Raw genomic sequence first — 25,339 nt, 5'->3', positions numbered from 1 at the left:
TTAGTTTGAGTCTCACTCTCCTGCCCAGGCTGGAGGGCAGTGTCATGCTCATGACCACTGTAGCCTCAAGCCCTTCTGCCTCAGCATTCCAATTAGCTGGAATAACAGGCCTGCGCCACCACGCCCAGCTAATTATTATTATTATTATTATTATTTTTATATTTAGTAAGAGACAAGGTCTCACCATGTTGCCCAGGCTGGTCTCAAACCCCTGAGCTCAGGCAATCCTCTTGTCTCTGCCTCCCAAAGTGCTGGGATTACAGGCATGAACCACCATGTCCCATCTTCCATATCCTTTTAGAATACTCTCTATCTAGGGCCGATGTGTGTGTGAAGAAACTGTACTTGCTTGTTTAAACTGGTGTGTTAATAACGAGGCACACCAGGCACAGTGGCCCACGCCTATATGCCCAGCACTTTGGGAGATGGAGGGAGAGGACTGCCTGAACCCATGCGTTCGAGACCCACCTGGGCAACGTGGTGATACCTCATCTCTATAATAAGCCAAAAAACATTTAGCTGGACGTGGTGAGGTGTGCGCCTGTAGTTCCAGCTCCTTGAAAGGCTGAGGAAGAAGGATCACCTGAGTCCAGCAGGTCGAGGCTGCAGTGGCCGTGAGCAGTGTGCCACTGCACTCCATCCTTGGTGACAGACTAACTAAAAAAAAGGTAAATCGTATAATCTGTGAGAAGGTGATAAGGGCAATGGGGAGTTAGCAGTCAAGGGGAGATTGGGGAAGAGGGTGTGGGTATATGATTTCCCATTGGATCGTCAAGAGAGAAATTATTGAATGTGACACTTTAACAAATATTTGAAGGAAAGATGATGGTAGTCAGACCCAAGCCTTGGAGCAGATTTTGAGAACAATTTTAGACATATAGCTTTGGGTATGTTCAGCCCCAAAAGTTTAGATTTGTCCAAGTGGAGAGAAGAAGTAGACTGTCTCTAGTTCTCCTCCAGTTGTGAGTCCTGCCCCCGAAACTTACACCGAATGGGAGTACGGTAGACAATACAACAGGTAAATAAAACATGTGTACTGTGTTAGAAGGTAGTAAGACTGGTGGAGAAAATTCAAGTAGGAAAGTGTATCTAAGTAGTCTTGGAGACCGAGTTCCTGAGAAGGTCACATCTGGATAATTATATGAAGGTCGTGAGAAAATAAATCTTCTAGGCCTGGGAGGAAAGTAGCTCAGGGAGAGGGAACAAGGCATAGAAGCTTCCAGAGAAATGCTCGGCTGGTGTGTCTGAAGTGCGAGGAGGCTGTGTGGCTGCAGTGATATAAGCGAGGGAGAGAGGACTGAGGATGACGGTACAGAGGTAACAGGTGTCCAGGGTATGGGCCATTTTAGGGGTCTGGCTTTCTGAGTGGAACAGGAAGCTGATGAATGGTTAAGCAGAGGAGAAGCATGGTTAGTTGGGTCCCTGTGGCTTCTGTGCTAGACTGAAGGGGCTGGGGGATGCTAGAGTTTAGTTAGGAGATGGCTCTAGTAATCCAGGTGAGTGGCAGTAACCACTGAGTTCAGGCTGGCAGCAGTGGAAGTGGTGAGGAAGAATTGTATTCTGGATGCATCTAGGGGTTGCACTGGGAAAACTGGCTTACCTGCTGGATATGGGACGAGAGGAGTCAAGGATTCTTCAGAGGTTTGTGACCTGAGCAATTGGAAGCTGCCTTAACTGAGATGGGAAAGATGGGAAGAGCAGGGCCAAAGCGGGTGATCAGGACTTCAGTTTTGGACATGTTAAATGTACAGTGTCTTTAGACTGCCAGCTGGGGGTTCGGTAGGCATTCTAATTACATCGATGAACACTGCTTTCTGTATTTAGAAAATGAACTAATGCCATTAAAACAGTGTTCTCACTGTTCTGAAATACATTACATGTTGCTAATATCTTTTTAACATGCTCAATCCTAGCACAACCTGAATATTTTGGAGAGGGAGAAATTGACTACATTTGGCTTGGCTGCCATAGTTGCTAGTACTCGTTTAGAGTTAAATAAAGATGTTATTCCGATTTTAGAAATGGAAATGGAAATATACAGTCTGAGTGTTTTTAATTGCTTTCCATTTTAGGTCCTTTCACTGCTGAATTGTGCAAGATATTTAACCCTGTTTTCTTTGAATTATGGCTTAAATATCAAACATCTTAAATAAGAAAAGGGAAACATTTTAGTTTTGGAAGTCAGAATGCCAAGGAGAAGGAAAAATCTTGGGGGAAATCCTTTTCGGAAGACCGCAGATGCTAAGGAAGGTATCGTGTCCAGTGTTGCTAGCTGTGAGGAGCCAACCACTACACTCCCTTCCATGGGTGAGACACTTGATCAGGAAGAACTCTTCACCAGTATCTCAGAGATGTTTTCTGACCTGGATCCCGATGTAGTATATTTGATGCTTTCTGAATGTGATTTCAAAGGTGAGAAAAAGTTTAGTTTGAACCGTTTGCATTTTCTAGGAAAACTTCATGTCCTGTGCCATGACCAGTCGTGATCTGGAGCAAGAGCTCTTATATCTGTTGTACTCATCTGTTTTTAAGCATCTACTGGGGGCAAGTTGCTAAGTTTGTTGCTTGGGATATGAAGGAGAATAAAGCCTAGTTTTTGCCAGTAAGAATTGTACAGTTCTGGGTGTAGGATGTATGTATAGGTATCACATTTTATGTTTTGTCTCTTCTTTCCTCTAGAAGAGGCTGGCCCTGTTGACAATTTGGGCCACGCAGTTCTTCATTGTGAGTGACTGTCCAGTGCATTGTGGGGTGCTCGGCAACATCCCTGGCCTATAACCCATATATACCAGTAGCTCTCTACCTTCCCAGTTGTGACAATTAAAAATGTTGCCATATATTGTAATTTGTCCCCAGGAGGCAAAATCGTACCTGGGTGAGAATCACTGTCCTTGAATATAAGCTCCATAAAGACAGAGGTATTTTTAATTTTATTTATTTGAGTCAGAGCCTTACTCTGTTGCCTAGGCTGGAGTGCAGTGGTACGCTCATGGCTACCCCAGCACTGATCCGCTGGGCTCAGGCGATCCTTCCGCCTCAGCCCTCCAAGTAACTGGAACTACAGGTGTGCGCTACTTTGCCCAGCTAATTTTTTGATATATTGTAGAGAGACAAGGTCTCACCAAGTTGCCCAGGCTGGTCTTGAACCCCTGGACTCAGGCAATCCTCTCGCCTCGGTCTCCCAAAGTGCTGGGACTACAGGCTTGAGCTACCATGTATGGCAAGACAGAGATCTTAAAAACTGTTTTGTTTTACTGCTATGCTTCCAGCCCATAAAATAGCCCAGGACCCATAGTAGGAGCTTCGTAAATATTTATGATGTACCTAGGTAATTATAATTATGGAAATAAGAGCTGATTAAAAGCTGAGGCTAACTGAATAGTGTGTTTCAAAACATGAGCTTTGTAGTCCAGAAACCTGGGTTGTACTTCCACCTCTGCCACTAAGCGCTCTGAGTCACAGTTTTCTAATCTGTTAATGAGAAAAAGATTGTCATGTACCTTATAGAACTTTTTTGGGTGAAGATTGAGTTTAGTTTTGTTTTTGGTAAAGTCTTCAGTATAATGGGTTATTAACTACTTGTAATAAATCGTTTAGAAGTATGTTTATAGACAGAATCTATAAGTTGACTGAATGAGTAAATTAAGCACTGATGCTCAGCATTGTTATTGGCCATGATGATGGAAGATAAAATTATTCTAGAATTGGGAAATCTTGGTAATGTGGGATAAACTTTCAGTTTCAGTCATCATGTGGTCTGTCATGTGAGCATATCTTATCTAGCCGGTGACGCCTGCAGAAAAGCAGGTTCCAGTAGTGCACGTAAAGCTCAGAAATGGTAGTGTAGAGAGTTTTGGAAACTACTTCAGCATTTATCTCCTAATGTTGATGTCTTTAACATTTATTTGTGGCACATAAACTAACATAGCAATAAAGAATTGCAAGAAAACTATATTACCCTATATGACAACACAAACTTACTTCTATTTTCTAGAATCTTCTGTAGACCTTGTTCATAAACACCTGGTATTTGAGTAGTTTAAATCATAGCATCCATGAAATTTCATATTCTGCTTTTTAAACTTAACAGAAACATCGTTTCAATGTTGCAATCTGTTTTTCCACTGGGTTGTTAATGCTCTAATTTATTTAATTGTATCTAAGTTTTTCATGAATAATTAATACTGCAGAGGTCATCTTGGTAAAAACAGGTGCTTCTTTCTTTTGACCTTTTTTTCTTAGTTCCAGAGTTTTGTTTTCTTGCGTCTCAGGGTAAGAACAACTTTCAGCTCTGGGAAGCAGACTGCTGAATTGCCTCCTGACAACATGTACTGATTTGTGATACTCCCAGCACTGCCTCAGTGTAGTGTAGTGGTTTTACCACAACCTTCTCAGAATTGTGTAGTAACATTTTAATAGAAATAAAATTGCACCTTTTCTTATTTTGTGTGTTTTAAATAAAGAGGAATATTGAACTTTAAAAAACATGATTGCTAATTAATTTGTGCATTCTTGTGTCAATTATTCATGCCTTTTAAAAAAATATCATGGTTTAAATTTTTCCCAACAATCTGTATAAGGACTTTTTATGTGATAACTCTCAACCTATCTTGACCTTTTATTTATTTTTGCTTAATGCTGTTTTTCATCAGATACATATTAGTCTTTTAGTTCATCTTTTTCTTTCTGGTTTTACTATCATGTAGATTTTTTTCATAGAAATACGTCTTATATTTGCTTTCTTTTTTTTCCTTTTCCATTTTCAGGGTTTCTATCTAGCCTTTGTAGTGTTGCTATGATTCCTAATTGGTCTCTCTGCCAGGCTTGCCCCCTCCAATCCCTCTTTGTTTTTCTTCTTAAGGGAACATTAATTGGGTGCTCACTAGGTGCCGGTCCTTGCGCACAGCACTTTTTCCTGGATTATCTCATTTAATCCTCACAACAACCTATGAGGTAGGTACTTTTATTATCCCCATATTACAAATGAGAACATTGAGGTTTAGGGATGTTAACTAACTTGTTCACAGTGTCACAGCCAGCCGTAGAGATTTAAATGCTGGTGTTCTGACTCCAGACCAGAGCTGCTACCCACCGTCCTATGCTGCTTCCAGACAGACGTATCTTCCTTAAAATAGCAAGACAAAACATGAAAATAAAAGTAAACAAACCCCCCCCCCCAAAGTTCTAATACTTTAAAATTCTAAAGGCTCCCTATTTGTGTGATAGCAGAAAGGGCTCAGTGTTGGAGTCAGATGCACCAGTCCTGACTCTGTCTCACACTATCCGTGTGACTTGGGCCAAGTTCATGTGCTTTTTGAACTTCATTTTCTTTTCTTTTCTTTTTTTTTTGAGTCAGAGTCTTACTCTGTTGCCCAGGCTGGAGTTCAGTCACATGCTCATGGCCACTGCAGCCTTACCTGCTGGAGTGCTCCTTCCACTGCAGCCTTCCAAGTAGCTGGAACTACAGGTGTGCACCACCACACCCAACTAATTTTTTATTTTATTGTAGAGATGAGGTCTCGCCGTGTTGCCCAGGCTGATCTCAAACCTGTGGGCTCAGGCAATCCTCTTGCCTCTGCCTCCCAAAGTGCTGGGATGTGACAGGCGTGAGCTACCACACTGGACTTGAACTTTATTTTCTTCATCTCTTCACTAGGAATAATATACCTCATAGTATTATTTGAGAATTCAGTGAGGTGATGTGTATAAAGCTGCTAGTTGAAATGCTATGACTGGCAGTTTTCCCTCAAGTTCCCCTAGAAAATAAAATGAATATTTGCATGATATACAGGGCCCTTCCTAGTTTCACATGCTTTCCTCTCTAGATTGATCTTTCTTTTCCTACCATGCGTATCACTGTGTGCCCGCACTCCGACCAGTTTTTCCTAACACCTTAGGTATGCTCTGTATTTTTAAGCCTGGGTTTGCCCTCTTGTGTCTGGTACTTTTTAATTTTCAAGGCTCAGCTTACATATCACTTAATAAGAAATCTTTTCTTATTTTCCTACAGGCATCTATGGCATATAATAATCTAATCTAAATATAGGTTAAATATAATTTATATATTATTTAATTATTTAGATTATTAAATATAATCTAGATTAAACTCAGATGTAATCATCTTTTAATATTATCTTTAATCTCCTCTATTAGACAGCAAAATTCTTTGAGTATAGTAAAGGTTATATCTTAATTCATCTTAAAGTGTTTTTGATATGTAGTACATGCTCGTAAACGGTTTTTATGTTCCATGAAATTCATAGCATGGACCATATACATAAATCAAATTTACTAAGCAGGTACTTACAATACTCAATACTTAAAGGTACATGCAAAAAACAAAACAAAAAGTACATGCAGTAGGTATTTGTTGAATATATTAACTGGCTTTAGGACCTTTATAAATAATCCTAATATATACAGTTACAGATATTTATACATTTACTCAGTAAATTTAGCCAAAAATATTTACTAGATGATATTTTTTTTAGCCTGGTTCATTACTATTTGCCTGAAAGAACAAGAATACCTGTCTCCATCATTCAGACTTTTCTCTAATACAGACTTTGGTGTGTTAGTAAAATATTAATTTAAAAAAATGACTTGAAGCTGGGCTTGGTGGCTCAGCCTGTAATCCCGCGCCTTTGGGAGGCTGAGGTGAGTGGATTGCCTGAGCCCGTGGGTTCGAGACCCACCTGGGCAGCAAGACCTCATCTCTACAATAAATCAAAAAAACAACCAGGCGTTGTAGTGCATGCCTGTAATTCCGGCTACTCAGAAGGCTGAGGCGGAAGGATCACCGGAGCCCAGCAGGTCGAGGCTGCGGTGCCTGGGAGCGGCCACTGCACTCCAGTCTGGGCAACAGAGTGAGACTCCAACTCAAAAAAAAAAAAAAATGACTTGAGTATATAAAGTTCTGTATGTTCTATTCAGTGCAAAATTCATTATAATTTTAGCTGAATTTTAATAAAATTATATATCATGCTTTTTCACTCTCTATGTTTCTGTTGTTCTTATACAGTTGAAAATGCTGTTGATTGTCTATTAGCATTATCTGCCACCGATGCCAAGATACAGGAGTCATCTTCACAAAGTTTTGTTGCTTCTGAGAACCAAGTAAGTGCAGCAGAAAGTAAAATCATGGAAAAGTGTCCTGCAAAGAAGAGTGAAAATTCAAAAATGGATTCATTTTTAGATGTGCAGCTACCTGAAGACTTGGATTCCTTAATACAGAATGCTTTTGAGAATCTGAACTCTTCACCTGATGACCAAGCAAGCTCCCTTTTACCTCTGCAAGATGTTCATAGTTCTAATCACCCGAGTGAGTTTATCAATTCTGATTCAAGTGATATGACTCCCGTTCCTTCTACACAAAATATGGATTTGAACAGTGAAAGCGTAGAGGATTCTGCTTCTGCATTAAGTTCAGACCCGTTACCTTCACATTCAGGTTCGAATGAGTCCGAGTGTTTTATAAAGGATAACGCATTGGCATCGGAAGATACCCACCAAGAAGATCCTCTTCTCAGAAGTTCTTTGAATGTAGTGAGTGACTCTGACTTGGTTTGTAGCCATCTCAACCCAAAGCAGAAAGAACCTTTAGAATCCGAGTGTGCCAAGGCTCAGTTCTCTCAATCTCCTGTAGATTTGGATGCCCATGAACCACCTCAGGCTTCTTCGAACCTTCCAGAGTTTGATTCACCAGATTCAGAAGGGGATCAGAAATCTGCTTCGGTCTCTGATGAGTTTGTGCCTTCTGAAGGGGTCAGTTTCACGCTGCAGAAGTATCTTGAACCACTGCCCAAGGGGAAGGTTGTGAGTTACTACCCGGTGCTGACGACTCTCCCTTGGCAGCTGCGCCATTCTCTCTCTCCCCGGCTGTGGAACCCAATTCTTCCACCTTTTGACCTCTTCCAAGGCAACCATGACTTTGTGTCTCCTGCTGTAATCTCAGCTACACACCGGAGATCTGTCACCTATATGTTTCCACCCTCGGTTATGTCTCACACTTCCCCAGAAAAGGTACAGAGAAATCAAGAGGCAACCACTGCTCACCAAGTCCAAGAAAACCTGGCTGCTCAGGTTGGAAAAAAGAAGACAAAGTCACGTGTGAGACTAGCTTTGGTTCTTCTCAGAGGGCTTCCAGGATCAGGAAAATCTTTTTTGGCAAGGTATGAGGTTTAATGGTGCTTACAAAAAGCGTATAATGTCTGAATTCGAGCAGATAATGTGGATATGCAAAATACTTTACTTAGTAGAGATCTTTAATAATACCTAAAATGCTTTCTTTTTACTAAATTGATTTTTTTGTTGTTGTTTTTTTGAGTTGGGGTCTTTGTCGCCTAGGCTGGAGTGTAGTGGCACGCTCACGGCCACGGCAGTCCTCGACCTGCTGGGCTCAGGCGATCCTTCTATCTCAGCCTTCCGAGTAGCTGGAACTTCGGGCAAGTGCCACCACGGCCGCAAAAAAAATTTTTTTTTTTAAATTTATTGTAGAGATGAGGTCTCGCCAAGTTGCCCAGGCTGATCTCAAGCCCATGAGCTCAGGCAGTTGTCTCACCTAGGCCTCCCAAGGTGCTGGGATTATAGGCGTGAACCATTGCGCCTGCCCCAAATTGGTTTTTTTTTTTTTTGAGTTGGCATCTCACTCTGACACCCAGGCTGGGGTGCAGTGGCACACTCACGGCCACCGCAGCCTCTACCTGCTGGGCTTAGGTGGTCCTTCCACTTCAGCCTTTCAAGTAGATGAACTACAGGCGTGTGCTAATTTTTCTTGATTTATTGTAAAGACGAGGTCTTGCCATGTTGCCCAGACTGATCTTGAACCCCTGGACTCAGGCAATCCTCTGTCTCTGCCTCCCAAAGTGCTGGGATTACCGGCTTGAGCCACCGGCTCTGAATTGTTCTTTGTAGTTAATAACACTGTTTTCTCTGAAAGTTTTTTATTGAATTCTTTCATCTCAAAATATTATTTGGAGAGACAGAAGAAAAAATTAAAGATGATTCCAAGAGTGTGAGCTATTGAAATATACAGAAGTAGCTTTATGTGGAAGAGAGCTCATTTGAGTGGGAGAAAGATGGGTTCTGCTTTGATTATAGAGTTGAAGAGACATAATCAATCCTGAATTCATGGAATGGAAGTCTTAAGTAAATGAATTTTACTGGTAGTTGGAAATTCAGGATTATAGTATGTTGCTAAATTATCTTTTTTTTTTTGGAGTCAGACTCTAACTCTGTGCCCAAGCTAGAGCACAGTGGCATACTCATGGCCACCACAGCCTCAATCTGCTGAACTCAGGCAATCCTTCCGCCTTAATCTTCCAAGTAACTGGGACCACAGGCGCGTGCCACTATGCCCAACTAATTTTTCTTGATTTATTGTAGAGACAAGGTCTTGCCAAATTGCCCAGGCTGATCTCAAACCCCTGGACTCAGGCAATCCTCTCACCTCCCTCTCCCAAAGTGCCTGTATTACAGACGTAAGCCATCGTGTCCGGCTGTTAAATAATCTTTTAGAAATGTGATTTGAAGGAAGAGGGCATAGGATGACTACTGGCAGTCAGAGAACTTATGATTGTCATCATTTATTTGTCCCAGAATACAGCCTTAGTTATTTTATCTCCTGTGTTCACCTATTTTCCTTGTGTGGGTAAGGTAGGTTGTAAGGGCCTTGATCTGGGTGACAGGAGCCAGGGTTCCAGGCAGCTTCGTTTTGGTTTCAGGGTATTCCTTAGAGAGTATTGTTTTCTTTTTTCTTTTTTTTGAGTTGGAGTCTCACTGTGTTGCCCAGACTGGAGTGCAGTGGCTACTCCTGGTCACTGCAGCCTCGACCTGCTGGGCTCCAGCGATCCTTCCGCCTCAGCCTTCCAAGTAGCTGGAACTACCGGCACGCACTACCATGCCCGGCTAATTTTTTATTTATTGTAGAGATGAGGTCTCACCAAGTTGCCCAGGCAGGTCTCGAACCCGTGGGTTCAGGCAATCCACTTACCTCAGCCTCCCAAAGGTGCGGAATTACAGGCTGAGCCACGGAGCCCGGCTGAGAGTATTGTTTTCATAGCTCTTTAAATTCCAGATTTACACCTAATCTATTTTATTATATATCATATATATATATTATATATCATATATATATATTATATATCATATATATATTATATATATATGATATATTATATATATAAATATATATATATGTGTGTGTGTGTGTGTATTTTTTTTTTTTTTGAGTTGGAGTCTCACTCTCACCCAGGCTGGAGGGCAGTGGTATGCTCACAGCCACCGCAGCCTCGACCTGCTGGGCTCAGGTGATCCTTGTGCCTCAACTTTCCAAGTAGCTGCAACTACAGGCAGGTGCCACCACACCTACTGATTTGTTTTCTTTTTGTTTTATTGTAGAGATGAGGTCTCCCCAAGTTGTCCGGGCTGGTCTCAAACCTATGGGCTCAAGCAGTCCTATCACCTCAGCCTCCCAAAGTGCTGGGATTATAGGCGTGAGTCACCGTGCTCAGCCCCTAATCTATTTTATTTCCTAGGCTTGTTTTTTTTTTTCTTTCAAATTTTAACTATTTCCCCTCTGATATTCTTAGCCTGTTCTTTTCTTTTTGACCCTGGTGTATCTTGTTTTAATGAATATGCATAGATATTTGGGACACATCCTTCTTAAGCTCATTATCAGTTGTGTTTTGCTATCTTTTCTGTGTCTGATTTATCTTCCAGTGAATTTTCACATATTCTGCTCATACATCTCTAGGGCATGTTCTTCTGTAGATACATTATAGGCTTTTCTTGTTGATTGAATAGCAATGGTAATAATAAAACATTTCAGTATTACAGATGTTACAGTCAGTCATGATATTATATTTTGTGAAAGAGATTGGACTGATGGGTGGTACCTAAAACGGCATTAGAGCTATGAGACAGGTTTGAAGAACCAGGTATTGGGGGCCTTCAAATGAGAGCAGCTGCTATTAGGGAGTGGGAAGAGGAAGAAGTATTTGTCACAGATTAGGAACCTCGTAGTTTTTGAATGAAGAGAGAACCCTGGAAGAGTATAGATACAGAGAAGCCGAATTTTCTTGGAGAGGATGGTCCACAGGATTAAACTAGTGTGCAGCTCCACAGATAAAATGACAGATACAGCCGGGCTTGGTGGCTCAGCCTGTAATCCCGTGCCTTGGGAGGCTGAGGTGAGTGGATTGTCTGAGCCCACAGGTTCGAGACATACCTGGGCAACTTGGCAAGACCTCATCTCTACAATAAATTAAAAAAAAAAAAAATTAGCCGGGTGTGGTAGCACGCGCCTGTAGTTCCAGCTACTTGGAAGGCTGAGGCAGAAGGATCGCCGGAGCCCAGCAGGTCGAGGCTGCGGTGGCCGGGAGTGGCCACTGCACTCATCTGGGCGACAGAGTGAGACTCCAACTCAAAAAAAAAATGACAGATACAAAAATTTACGAATTTATGGAAAGAAGGTCATGAATGGGTATCTTTTTTTTCAACTGGAATTTAAAAAAATATTTATTTGTTTTAAAAAATTATTATAAAGGTGTGGGGTACAATTCAGGGTTAGGCATACAAACGTTGATTATGCAGGTACCCTTTTTGATGAGGTATGCCCCTCCCTCCCCTAGCAGTTTCCCTCAACTGCCAATCCCATCCCCCCTCCCCTGGCAGTTTCCCACTACTGTCAATCCCTTTCTTATAGTATTATGATTATTGTTCAAGGTCTGCTTATGAGGAAGAATATATGGTACTCTGTTCTTTGTTTCTGTGATACATCACTGAGTATGATCGACTTTAAATCCATGAATGGATATCTTCAAAACAGTTTTGTTATCCTTTGAGGCTGGAAGACAGAGAGTTGCCTGGGCTGGTCAGAGTTAGGGCTTTTTAACATAGCCGAGGTATAGACATGGTTAATGGGTAAACAGGAAGTGCCAGAAAAGGAAAGCCTTGGGAGAGGACAGGATGAGCACAGGAGTGAGTGGAGGAGCAATGTAATCATAAAACGTTTCAATATTACAGATGCTACCATCAGTCATGGTATTAGAGTGTGTACTCCCTGCGCGCAAGAATTTTTGTTGGCCGGATGCAGTGGCTTAAGCCTGTAATCTTAGCACTTTGGGAGGCTGAGGTGAAGATTGCCTGAGTCCAGGGGTTCGAGACCAGCCCGGGCAACTTGGCAGGACCTCATCTTTACAAAAAAATCAAAAAATTAGCCGGATGTGGTGAGGCATGCCTGTAGTTCCAGTTACTTGGAAGGGTCAGGATCGCCTGAGCCCAGCTGGTCAAGGCTGCGCTGGCCATGAGCATGTCACTGCATTCCAGCCTGGGTGACGGAGTGAGACTCCAATGCAAAAGAAAAAAAAAGACTCTCACCACCATATGCCCAGTGCTTATAGCAGGGTCTGGCAGAAATGAACTTTACATTTTCAGAAAAGAATAATTAAGAATTTCTTAGTCTTCAAACCTTCATAGTTAAGAATAAAGGTCTTTATGACACTAAGAAAAAGTTTCTGTTCATAATTTACATAACACAAAATAGACCTGCCTTAGGTCAATTTTTTTGGGAGCTAAACTCCTGCTTAGGGAATTTCCAACATGGTTTGTTTGAATCTTGCACTATTCTTACTCTTTTAAATAATAGTACTTGAATTATATATTTGGATTATGGCTTTGTAAAAATAAGGAGAGATAATTTTTAAAAAATTAATGAAAATAATTCCATTTGTCTTTCATAGGACTTTGCAAGAGGATAATCCGAGTGGAGTCATTCTTAGTACTGATGATTATTTTTGCGTAAATGGACAGTACCAGTTTGATGTAAAGCACTTAGGAGAAGCACATGAATGGAACCAGAATCGTGGTAAGGGTAGACATCTGGGTAATATCAAGAGTAATATAGGCTGAGGCGAGAGGATTGCCTGAGCCCAGGGGTTTGCGGCCAGCCTGGGCAACTTGGCTTGTCTCTACAATAAATCAAAAAATTAGCCAGGTGTGATGCACATGCCTGTAGTTCTGGCTACGTGGAAGGCTGAGGCGGCAGGATCGCAGTAGCCGAGCAGGTCGACGCTGGGGTGGCCATGAACGTGCCACTGTACTCCAGCCTGGGTGACAGAGAGAGACTGACTCAAAAAAAAAAAAAAAAAAGAATAAAATGCACTTTCGGCCAGGCGTGGTAGTTCACATCTGTAATCCCTGCGCCAAAGTAGTTTATACCTGTTATCCCAGGCTAAGGCTGGAGGATTGCTTGAGCCCAGGAGTTTGAGGCTTGGGAAACATATTGAGACCTCGACTCCACAAAAAAGATAAAGAAAAGAACAATTGACTTTGTATTTTTGAGGCGTGACTTTAAAAAATATATAATTAATTCTATAACTATGTAGTGTATATAAAATAATAACGAATATAATTAACATGAATTCTTATGTTTCATAATAAGAGGCAAAAGAGGTAGTCTTATTGGATTGTTATGAGGATTAAAAGAGTTAGTATTTGAGGCAATGGCTCACGCCTGTAATCCTAGTACTTGCAGGGTGGATCACTTGAGCCCAGGAGATCCAGACCAGCCTGGATGACATAATAAGACTCCGTTTTATTTAATCAATGGGGATCTTCTCAAAAGTAAATATAATTTTCTACGTGGGTTTTAGAATAGCTTAAGCAAGTTACTTACAGTTGTCTGGTGGACTCTGGTTCCTGTTTCCTAAAATGGAATTTGCATTGTTAACCACTTGTCCTTTCTAGAGTGGTTCAATTTTTATGGAGGATAGTATGAGAATAAAAAAGCCTCTCTGCAGGGAGATCATAGGTAAAATCTTAGTTTCTTTATTAGTGTACAGTTGTCTATTCACTGAAGATGGTATTATCATTAAATGTTTAATTATTTGCATAGATCGAATTTTTTTTTTTTTTTTGAGTTGGTGTCTCACTCTGTTGCCCAGGCTAGAGTGAAGTCATGGCCACCCCAGAGTTGATCTGCTGGGCTCTGGCGATCCTTCCGCCTCAGCCTTCCAGGTAGCCCGAACTACAGGCGTGTGTTACCACACCCGGCTAATTTTTGATTTATTGTAGAGACCAGGTCTTGCCAAGTTGCTGCCAGGGCTATTTTTGAACCTGTGGGTTCAGGCAATCCACTCACCTTGGCCTCCCAAAATGCTGAATTTCAGGCTGAGCTACCGAGCCCAGCCTATAGTTTGAATTTTATCTGAGGAGTCCTAAGACCTACCATATTGCAGCCTTTCTTTTATGATAAATGCACTGTGAAAGGTATTCTTGAGTTTGCTGCCTTCAGATATTGTTAAATTTTTATATATTCTTTCTTGAACTGAAGATTAAAGTGAGACCTTGAGAATATGAAAATACCAGCACAACTAAAAATAAGGGAGGCAGTATGATATGGTGATGAAGATCAGCCTTGGAATTGCCAGTCACTAACTGTGGTTTTGTGCAAATTGTTTATAATTTGCTAGGCCCAGTGTCCTCGTCTATAAAAGGTATAATAATACTGAACTCCCAGGGCAGTTGTAAGGGATAAGTGAAAATGAAGAGTGCCTGTATAGCAGCAGCAACCACAGCAATAATAATAATAAGCTCATAGGCAGCACTGGTTTTTTTTGTTGTTGTTTTTTCGTAGGAGTCTTACTCTGTCGCCCAGGCTGGAGTGCAGTGACATGCTTATGGGCACCGCAGCCTCTACCTGCTGGACTCAGGTTATCCTTTTGCCTCAGCCTTCCAAGTGGCTGGAACCACAGGCATGTGCCACCGTACCTGGCTAATTTTTTTTTTATTTATTGTAGAGACAAAGTCTCGCCAAGTTTCCCAGGCTGGTCTCGAATCCCTGGGCCCGGGCAATCCTCTTGCCTCTTCCCAAAGTGCTGGGATTATAGGCGTGAGCCACTGTGCCCAGCTGGCAGCACTCTAGTTAAAACCACTTTATTAAGATATAATTCATGTGCCATACCATTCACTCTTATTCAAATTGTGCAATTTAATGGCTTGTAGGATTTGTGTGTGTGTGTGTGCGTGTGTGCACTGGAGTCTCTCTGTCGCTCAGGCTAGAATGCAGTGGCATGCTCATAGCCACCACAGCCTTGACCTGATGGGTTCAGCTGATCCTTTTATCTCAGCCTCATGAGTAGCTTGGACTACAGGTGTGTGCCACCTCTTCCTGCTAATTTTTTGAATTTTTGTAGAGATGAGCTCTCACTATGTTGCCCTGGCTGGCCTTGAACTCCTGAGCTCAAGTGGTCCTCCTGCTTCAGCCTCCCAAAGTGCTGGGATTATAGGTATGAGCCACCATGCCCAGACAAAGACATTTTTTAAGACTAGTCAAGTACAGTAGTGAGAAGAGGGATGAGTAGAATAAGGCGTTGACTCTGTAACTGACTTAGTGAATAGTTCGTTGAGATAACTCACTACCTTTGGACTAGCCTAAGATCAGAGTTTAAAAAATCAAAATAGGCCAGGCACGGTGGATCAGTCTGTAACCCCAGAACTTTGGGAGGCTGAGGAGAGAGGATTGCCTGAGCCTGGGAGTTCAAGACCAGTCCAGGCAACTAAGACTCCAACTCAAAAAATAAATAAATAAAAATAAAAATCAAGATAATACTTAAAAATGTTTTGTTGTTTTCCATTGTGTTTTTCAGCAAAAGAAGCATTTGAGAAGAAGATATCTCCTATAATAATAGATAATACAAATCTACAGGCATGGGAAATGAGGCCATATGTTGCTTTGGTTTGTACCATAAATTGTCATAAGTTTATAATGTGGATTTGAAATTATTGGGGGATGTTAACTACACAAGTGAATTTCATGCACTTGAGAATCTCAGAATCTTGGACTGTCTGTAACTAAACTTTCTCTTTTTTTGAGTCAGAGTCTCACTCTGTCGCCAGGCTGGAGTGCAGTGGCATACTCATGGCCACCACAGCCTCGACCTGCTGGGCTCAGGTGATCCTTCTGCCTTGGCCTTCCAAGTAGCTGGGATTATAGGTGTGCACCACCATGACCAGTCAATTCATTAATTATTGTAGAGACGAGGTCTTGCCATGTTGCCAAGTTTGATCTCGAACCCCTGGTCTGAGACAGTCCTCTCCCCTCTGCCTCCCAAAGTACTGGGATTACAGGAATGAGCCACTCGGCTCAGTCTGTAACTGAACTTTCTGTGGTCTTTGGCAAAATGAGAAACATAGGACAATATAGCTACATTTTTTCATAAAACTAAATTGATTTAATTTTCATATTCTGAAATTCATCTTTTTAAGTTTTGAGGTTGTTTTGGTTTTTGCTGTCTTTTATGAGAAGGTGGCAATATTATAATTTTATGGTTTTTTCGTGTGTATATATGTGTATTTATTAATATTTATTTCTGATTCTTCATGCTTGGCAGAATCAAAATTTGGTGGTCCTTTGTTATTTCTGAAATTTCTTTTGAAGTTTCAGAGCAATTCAGAATTCTGAATTCAGAGCAATTCAGAATTCTCAACTGAGCTATTTTTCTGAGTCTGTCAAATTTCACTGGAATATACTCACTCCTCCTATCCTCCATATTTGTCTGGCTAAATGTTTGCCTATTATTTTTTGCTCAGTTTTGATGTCACCTCTTTCAGAACGTTAGCCATGATTAACTTACTAAAAAGCTAACTTAGGTAGTCATTTATCCTTGAGTAGGAGAGAGGGGATGGATCTAGTGCAGACATAGCACTTGACTGGTAAATTATAGCCATATTAGCTTTTCAAAATATACTGAGCTATTGTTTAAAATAGTTTTAAAATTATCAAAGTCATGCATTAATATGTCTCTAAACTGTAAAAAAGAGAGTTTCTACTCCCTAAAGATAGATGTTTATAATAGTATTTTTGAGAATCTGTCCAGAAATTTTCTATGCATATATAAATGTGTAATCCCTTTTTTTTTTTTTGAGTTGGAGTCTTACTCTGTGGCCCAGGCTGGAGTGCAGTGGCACGCTCATGACCACTGCAACCTTGACCTGCTGGGCTCAGGTGATCCTTCTGTCTCAGCCTTCCAAGTAGCTGGAACTACAGGCACCCGCCACCACGGCTGACTAAATTTTTTTTTTTTAACTGTAGAGATGTGGTCTCGCCAAGTTGCCCAGGCTGGTCTTGAACCCTTGAGCTCAGACAATCCTCTCACCTAGACCTCCCAAAGTGCTGGGATAATAGGCATGAGCCACTGCACCCAGCTGTGTAATCCTTTTTTACCTACATAAAAATACTTTATCTTCCTTTCTTGATCATTGTTTTTTTTTTTTTTTAGTCAGAGTCTTATTCTGTAACCTAGGCTAGAATGCAGTTGCTTGCTGCTCAAGGCCACCACAGCCTCATCCTACGGGGCTCAGGTGATTCTTCCATCTCAGCCTTCCAAATTGCTCGAACTATAGGCACATGCCACCATGCCTGGCTAATTTTTTGATTTATTGTAGAGATGAGGTCTCACCAAGTTGCCCAGGCTGGGCTGGAACCCTTTAGCTCAGGCAATTTTCTCACCTTGGCCTCCCAAAGTGCTAGGATTATAAGTGTGAGCTACTGCACCCGGCCCTTTCTTAACAATTTAAGTACCTTTTTTTCATTAATACATGTAGGATTTAAAAAATTAGTGTAGAATATTTCATCTTATGATTATACCTTAATTTAAATAGCCATTTCTATATTAATAACCATTGAGTTATTTGTATTTTTTTGCGGTTACAAATAGTGGTGAACTGAGTAGCACATTTTGTATTTATCTCTTTCCATTCGTATGTAAGTATTTATCAGTTATATAAATTTCTGGAAGTCTGTTGCTGGGTTAGAGAGATTATGTGTTTTGCCAATTTAACACACCCATTAAGATTAGATAATCAAGCCAGGCTCGGTGGCTCAGCCTGTAATCCCGCGCCTTTGGGAGGCTGAGGTGAGTGGATTACCTGAACCCGTGGGTTGGGCAGCGAGACCTCATCTCTACAATAAATCAAAAAATCAGCCAGGCGTGGTAGCGCATGCCTGTAATTCTGGCTACTTGGAAGGCTGAGGCGGAAGGATCACTGGAGCCCAGCAGGTCGAGACTGCGGTGGCCGGGAGCGGCCACTGCACTCCAGTCTGGGCAACAGAGTGAGACTCCAACTCAAAAAAAAAAAAAAAAAGATTAGATAATCAGGCAGGGCGCAGTGGCTCAGGCCTATAATCCCTGCACTTTGGGAGGCCAAGGTGAGAGGATTGCCTGAGCCCATGGATTCAAGACCAGCCTGGGCAACTTAGTGACACCTCATCTCTACAATAAATCAAAAAATTAGCTGAGCGTGGTGGTGCATGCCTGTAATTCCAGTTACCTGAAGGGCTGAGGCGGAAGGATCGCCTGAACCTAGCAGGTCGAGGCTGGGGTGTCTGTGAGCATGCCACTGCACTCCAGCCTGGGTGACAGAGCAAGACTCCTTGACAAAAAAAAAAAGATAATCTTTTAGATTCTTTCACTTTTAGCATGCTATGAGTTTGTAAACAGTGAATTTAATTTTATTGAAATAATTATTTTAAAATGTTTTTTGTCTGTTTTGTAAATAGTCTCAAAAACATAAATATAAAGTCCATTTCCGGGAACCAGACACGTGGTGGAAGTTCAAACCAAAGGAACTTGCAAGGTAAAACTTGGAAGCTATCTAATATGTTTTTTTTTTCATCACAGTGCTGGGCAGTTCATCTAGATTTTTTCCCCTTATAAATGATAAATGAATTGATTGCAACTTATTCACTTAAAAATTGATAGCACATTTTGTATTGCCTATGGGTTTTTTTTTCCCAGTTTGATGTAAATTTTGTGTCTTTTTTGTTTCTAAAATTGAGTTAGTAGTCAAAACATTCTAATTGTCTTATACTGTCAGTACTTTTTACCTTTAATAGTACATTAGTGTCTGAAACTAGAACAGATCTAAGATTTGACACATGTGAACCACGCGCTATTGGGAAGGGTGGATTATTGTAGCTGCCCTGTGACTTAGACTCCTGGAAGGTGGAAGGAGCTAGAACTGGAGAAGGTAGCAGGTAGCCGGCCATCCAGGCATTTCACTTTCCTGCCGCTACCCTGCAAGACTGTAGTGTTTAGTTTGATTGCTTGACTTGAAGAAAGATGTCACTTAGGGCATGGCCATTTGGCCTGTTTTGTTCCGTGCTCTGTATTCCCTTAGAGATAGTCCCAGCTTGATTTTGGTCAGGCTCTTTTTTTCTTGGTAATTTAAACTAATTTCAATATTGAGTAAAGGACAACCTGATTTTAGTATATTCACAATGTTGCGTGATCATTACCACTGTCAAATCCCAGAACGTTTTTCTACACTCAAAAAACTTCATGCCTGCTGGCAGGTACTCCCAATTTCCCCTCCTTTGGACAACTATTAATACGTTTTCTGTATGTGTGGATTTTCCTATTGTGGACATGGCATATAAATGTCACCTATGTTATGTGCCCTTTTGTGTCTGCATCTTTTTTTTTTTTTGAGTTGGAGTCTTACTCTGGTACCCAGGCTGGAGGGCAATGGCATGCTCATGGCCACTGCAGCCTCTATCTGCTGGGCTCAGGCAATCCTTCTGCCTCAGCTTGCCAGGAAGCTGGAACTACAGGCATATGCCACTAAGCTAGCTCGTTTTTCTTGATTTATTGTAGAGATGAGGTCTTGCCAAGTTGCCCAGGCTGGTCTGGAACCCGTGGGCTCAGGCAGTCCTCTCACCTCTGCCTCCCAGAGTTCTGAGATTATAGGCATGAGCCTCTGAGCCTGGTCAGCATCTTTTCACTTAGCATAATGTTTTTTTTTGTTGTTGTTGTTGTTGTTTTGAGTCTGAGTCCCTGTTGCCCAGGCTGGAGTGCAGTGGCATGCTCACGACCACTGCAGCCTCTACTTGCTGGGCTTCGGCGATCCTTCTGCCTCAGCCTTCCGAATAGCTGGAACTACAGACACACGGCACCATGACCAGCTAATTTTTTGATTTATTGTAGAGATGTCTCGCCAAGTTGCCCAGGCTGGTCTCGAACCTGTGGGCTCAGGCAGTCCTCTCACCTTGGCCTCTCAAAGTGCTAGGATTATAGGTGTGAGCCACCATGGCCTGCCCTGTTTTTTTTTGAGTTGGAGTCTCACTCTTATATCCCAGGCTGAGTGCAGTAACATGCTGACACCAATGCAGCCTTGACCTGCTGGGCTTAGGCTATCCTTCTGTCTCAGCCTTCCAAGTAGCTGGCACTATAGGTGCATGCCACCACGTCCAGCTTGTTTTTGTGATTTATTGTAGAGATGAGGTCTCACCAAGTTGCCCAGGTTGGTCTCAAACCTTCAGACTTGGGCAGTCTTCTCGCCTTGGCCTCCCTAAGTGCTGGGATTACAGGCTGAGCCATCGTGCTGGCCAGCATAATGCTTTAAAATTTCTCCCATGTGGTAGCATGTAGCAGTACTTAATTACTTTTCATTTTCCTTTTGATACATTACTAGATTTTATTTTCTGACATTCCATGTAGGATTTTTGCATCTGTATAAATGAGTAAGATTGTTTGACAGTTTTTCCTTTCTTACCTCTCCTTGTCTTTTTTTTTTTTTTGAGTCACAGTCACCCAGGCTGCCTGCAGTGGCACGCTCAGAGCCACTGCAGCCTTGACCTGCTGGGCTCAGGCGATCATTCCATCTCAGCCTTCCTAGTAGCTGGAACTAAATGTGTGTGCTACCAGGCTCAGATAACTTTTTATTTATTGTGGAGACGAGGTCTCACCAATTTGCCACGCTGGTTTCGAACCCTTGGGCTCAGGCAATGCTCTTGCCTTCACTTCTCAAAGTGCTGGGATCACAGGTGTGAGCCACCTGGCTTTGATATCATAGTTTTAGGCTCATAAAATTAATTGGAAATTATCTCCTTTTTTTCCCTTTTCTAAATTTACTTATGTTTGAATGTTAGACTTTACTTTAAAAATTCTTTGGATCTGGTATTTTTTCTGTGAGAATATTCAGTTGGAATTTTTCCATTACAACAAATTTTCAAATTTATAAAGACTTTATGAAAACAATGATAGCAGCCTCTTATTGTTACATATCTGCTGTGTTAGCAGCTAAGTTCTCCTTTTCAATCATCATATGTTTACGTTATCTACCTTATTTTTTTCTTGATTATGCTCACCGGAGATCAGATTTCTTTATTAGCCTTTTCAAATAAGCAACTTGTGGCTTGATTGATCTCTATTGTAATTTTTTAAAAAATGCTTAATTCATTTCTCCTTCTCTTTATTCTGTGTTTTTTTCTTTTTGAAAAACTCTTTTGCTTTGTTTTTTCTGTCTTTAAAATTTTTTTGTCTGAATGGTTAGCCATTTTCTAATATGAACATTTAGTGCTATTGTAAAATTTTCCTATGTACCACTTTTCTGTGCCAGAATTTTAGTATACAATACTTTCTTTTTGTTATTATTTAGTTATTTTCTAATTTGCCCTATGATTCATTTTATTCTTTAACTCTTAGGTTATTTAGAGCTGTGTTTTTAAATTTCTGAACAAATAGGGTTTTTTAAAAAAAAAAAATTGGTTTTTAACTGCAGTAGGTCAGATTGTGTAGTTTGTGTGATAATAATTCTTCAATATTTTAAAAGACATTTTGTGACCTAGTTAATTGTCAATTTTTAATAAATGTTTCAAAGTTGGTAAGAATAAACATGATTACAGTGTATTAGTATATCCATCACATGCTTATTAATTCTGTTGCTGATATCTCTTCTACTTGAGAGAGAAATGGTGAACCCTCCCTTTATTTTGTTGAACATGTCAGTTTTTCCTTATAGTTCTGCCTGTGTTTGCTTTCTGAGGGGATTTTTTTAAAGTATATGCAAGTTTAAGATTTTAATATCACCCTAATTAATTAAACCTTTTATCCCTTTCTTGTAATTTTCTTTTCTCTTTAATAGCAATTTCTGTTGTAAAGTCTAATTTGTCTAACATTAACAGAACGACGCCAGCTTCCTTTTAGTTAGTATCTGCGTGTTCTTTTTCCATGCTTTTACTTTCAGTATTCTTCATCTTAGGTGTACTTCTTGTGACCACTATGTTGGGGTTTTCAAGACTTCACTCTGCCCACCTTGACTTTTAACTGATAAGCTTCGTTCTTGTATGGTTTTTTTGATTATTCATGTAATTGATCTTGTTTCTTACCATCTTGTTCTGTGCTTTCTGTCTGTTTCACCTTTTGATTGTACTCCTATTAAGGAAAATCATACGGTTGGAGTTTTTTTTCCCTAGCATGTTTTATTTTAGATTTAAAAAATGAATTGAATTCAAATTTCCTTATTCAATATTTTTCTTCTCTACTAACTGGGAAATTTGTATCTACTTTTTGTTCTTTGACTGGTTACCTTAAAGTTTTAACATGCCAACTATAAAGTTAAACTATTTTCTTAGCTCTTCTCCTTGTAAACACAAGGATTTTAAAATAATTTAACTCCAATACTTATGTCCCTACCAACTGCTACCATCGTCCAGAGTCTGCAAACAGTGTTTGTTTTCACTTATTCATGTTGCTGTTGCTTTCTGCTTCATTTTTTCTTGCCCCATAGACCTTTCATCTGGGAATTTCCTTCTGCCCTGACATCCATCTTTCAGAATTTTCTTTACAGTGAGGGTCTGCTCGGTGTCAACTTTTAAAAAAATCTGCAAATCTAGCCAGACGCGGTGGCTCACACCTATAATCCCAGCACTTTGGGAGGCCAAGGCAAGAGGATTGCCTGAGTCCAGGGATCTGAGACCAGCATAGGCAATTTGGCGAGACCTCATCTCTACCATAAATGAAAAAATTAGCCAGGTATGGTGGCATGTGCCTGTAGTTCCAGCTACTTGGAAGGCTGAGGTAGAAAGATCACCTGAGCCCAACATGTGGAGGCTGTGGTGGCCGTGAGTGTGCCAATGCCCTCCAGCCTGGGTGACCGAGTGAGGTTCCTACTCAAAATAAATAAATAAATAAATAAAAATCTGCAAATCCTTTTATTGTTCTCATTCTTGTAAGGTACTTTTGCTAGATATGTATTACATGTATTCTAGAGAGTTATTTTCTGTTGTTGAAAGTCACATTTAACTCTCTTGTGACTTACGTCATTGTTGTTACGTCAGTTGTCATTCTGATTGTTGCTTTCTTTATAGATGACTATTTTTAAGTGATGTTTTACAAATTTCAGGTTGCTTTTAATATCATCGTCTTTGGTGAATGACAATTTCAGTACCATGTTTCTAGTCATAGATTTTTTTTTTTTTTTAATCTTGTTTGGAATTTGTTGGCTTCTTAAGTCAGGAGATTGGTATTTTTCATCTGTTTTGGAAAATTCTCAGCATTTTCTTGAAATTGGTCCTGTCCCATGCATTCTCTTCTCTTTCTGGGACTTAGATTAGATATATACTAGACCTTTTTGCTCTGTCCTCTGTGTCTATGTCTCTTAACCTCTCTTTCATATTTTCTATCTCTTTGCTTCTCTGTGATCTGAAACCAGACAAGATTGAGGTAGGTAAATATGAAAGCCAGATTTGCCCAAGTGACAAATGCTAATATTATCCCTAGGTCCAGACACAAAGTTTGAATCCAGCCTAAGATAGGAGAGTTGCAACTGAAATATTTTCACTAAGACAAAACCTTTGAGAGACTAAAGCATACCACCTGGCCCCTGACAGATGCACATCTAGATGGTATCTGAATGGAAGCACCCCTAGTTTTCAGCCTAAGGGTCCCCATCTATTAAGTTCAACCCAATATGAGCTCATAAACAAAATATAAAAAGACATAAGCCACTATGAGTGAAAACTCAGACAGCAAACTTCAGATTTGGACATCCAGAAACTTCACATACTAGGAGTTTTTTTTCTTTGTTTGAACTTAAATGTCTGTTTGCTTTAATTGACTTGGGTGTAGCTTTATTGTAACAGGAGGGCTCTTGGGGATGTCTGGTGTGTCATACTGGTGTAAGTGAAAGACCCTTTGGTGAGAGTTTTTTTTTTTAATTCACTAGTTCATACTTAATCAAAGTCTTAAATGATGGTCATATTCTTATGGGATTTTTTTAAAGTTATTGCAATCTACTCATCTTTCCAAGTTGGTAAAGGATATTTGGAACGATGAAGAAAATAATGATTTAAAGTATCCTTAATAAAATGAACATTAGAACGAAATAGTATATATTGTATTATAATAAACCAGCTTCGGTATTCTTACGCATTAGAAATATATTATTGTTTTTCTAGACACATGTTCCCATTTTTTAATAATTACCCAAAAAAAAAAAAAACTTAATTACCAATATTCTGTCAACTTTTTTCTCCCCTGGAATTTTCAGACGTAATATTCATGGGGTAAGCAAAGAAAAGATAATAAGAATGTTGGAACACTATCAGCGTGTTGTTTCAGTGCCAATCATCATGAGTTCTTCAGTTCCAGAGAAGATTGAACGTGTTGAGTTGTGTGAATATCCTTGTGAGGATAAAAACACTTGGTAGGTTCAAATGCCTCATGTACAAAATTCAGTTTGAAACATAATTTTCAAAACTATGATAATTTTGCAGCTTTTGAAGTCACTGATTAACCTTAAAAATAAGGTAAACTTTTGTTATTGATAAGGGCTTTGGGAGGCTAAGGCAGTAGGATTGCTTGAACTCAGGAGTTTGAGGCCAGCCTGGGCAACGTAGTGAGACCTCGTCTCTACAAAAAAATCAGAAAATTAACTGGGCATGGTGGCGTGCGCCTATAGTCCCAGCTACTCAGGAGGTTGAGGCAGGAGGATCACCTAAACCCAGGATGTTGGAGCTGCAGTGAGCTGTGGTCATGCCATTGCACCCCAGCCTGGGCAACAGAGACCCTGTCTCAAAAGGAAAAAAAAAAAGTAGGAAGTGGGAAAGAGAAAATTCATGAGTGATTTTTTTTTAATTGAGAAGCTATGTTGCAAAGTGCTGAAGAGCATGGACTCTTTTTTTTTTTTTTTTTTTTTTGAGCTGCAGTCTTACTTTGTTGCCCAGGCTGGAGTTCAGAGACATACTCATGGCCACTGCAGCCTCAATGGCTGGACTCAGACAATCCTTCTGCCTCAACCTTCCAGGTAGCTGGAACCACAGGTGTACACCACCACTCCTGGCTAATTTTTTGATTTCTTGTAGAGATGAGGTCTCACCAAGTTGTCCAAGCTGGTCTCGAACCCTGAGCTCAGACAGTCCTCTCGCCTCTACCTCCCAAAGTGCTGGGATTACAGACGTGAGCCACCATGACCAACTGAGCATGGACTCCTTTTTTTCCCCCCTCCTCCCGTTCAGAGCATGGACTTTTTTTTGTTTGTTTGGTTTTTTTTTTTTTTT

General features: G+C 40.6%; 1 protein-coding gene across 1 annotated transcript in view; it reads left to right on the top strand.

The window, feature by feature from the left end:
* The first annotated feature begins 2,072 nt into the window (after positions 1–2,072).
* The window catches only part of N4BP2 (NEDD4 binding protein 2), a 63,356-nt gene continuing 40,089 nt past the window's right edge, over positions 2,073–25,339 (top strand). The window contains exons 1-6 of the mRNA XM_008055588.1: positions 2,073–2,412; positions 7,022–8,171; positions 12,741–12,865; positions 15,648–15,736; positions 18,560–18,636; positions 24,331–24,486. Coding sequence (XP_008053779.1) covers positions 2,187–2,412; positions 7,022–8,171; positions 12,741–12,865; positions 15,648–15,736; positions 18,560–18,636; positions 24,331–24,486 — 1,823 coding nt within the window. The 5' untranslated portion in view covers positions 2,073–2,186. The remainder of the gene's footprint in view (positions 2,413–7,021; positions 8,172–12,740; positions 12,866–15,647; positions 15,737–18,559; positions 18,637–24,330; positions 24,487–25,339) is intronic.

Source organism: Carlito syrichta, unplaced genomic scaffold, assembly GCF_000164805.1.
Source record: "Carlito syrichta isolate Samal-C Ts95f unplaced genomic scaffold, Tarsius_syrichta-2.0.1 Scaffold301888, whole genome shotgun sequence".
Classification (NCBI taxonomy): Eukaryota; Metazoa; Chordata; class Mammalia; order Primates; family Tarsiidae; genus Carlito; species Carlito syrichta.
This window is presented reverse-complemented; position numbering and strand designations above follow the sequence as displayed.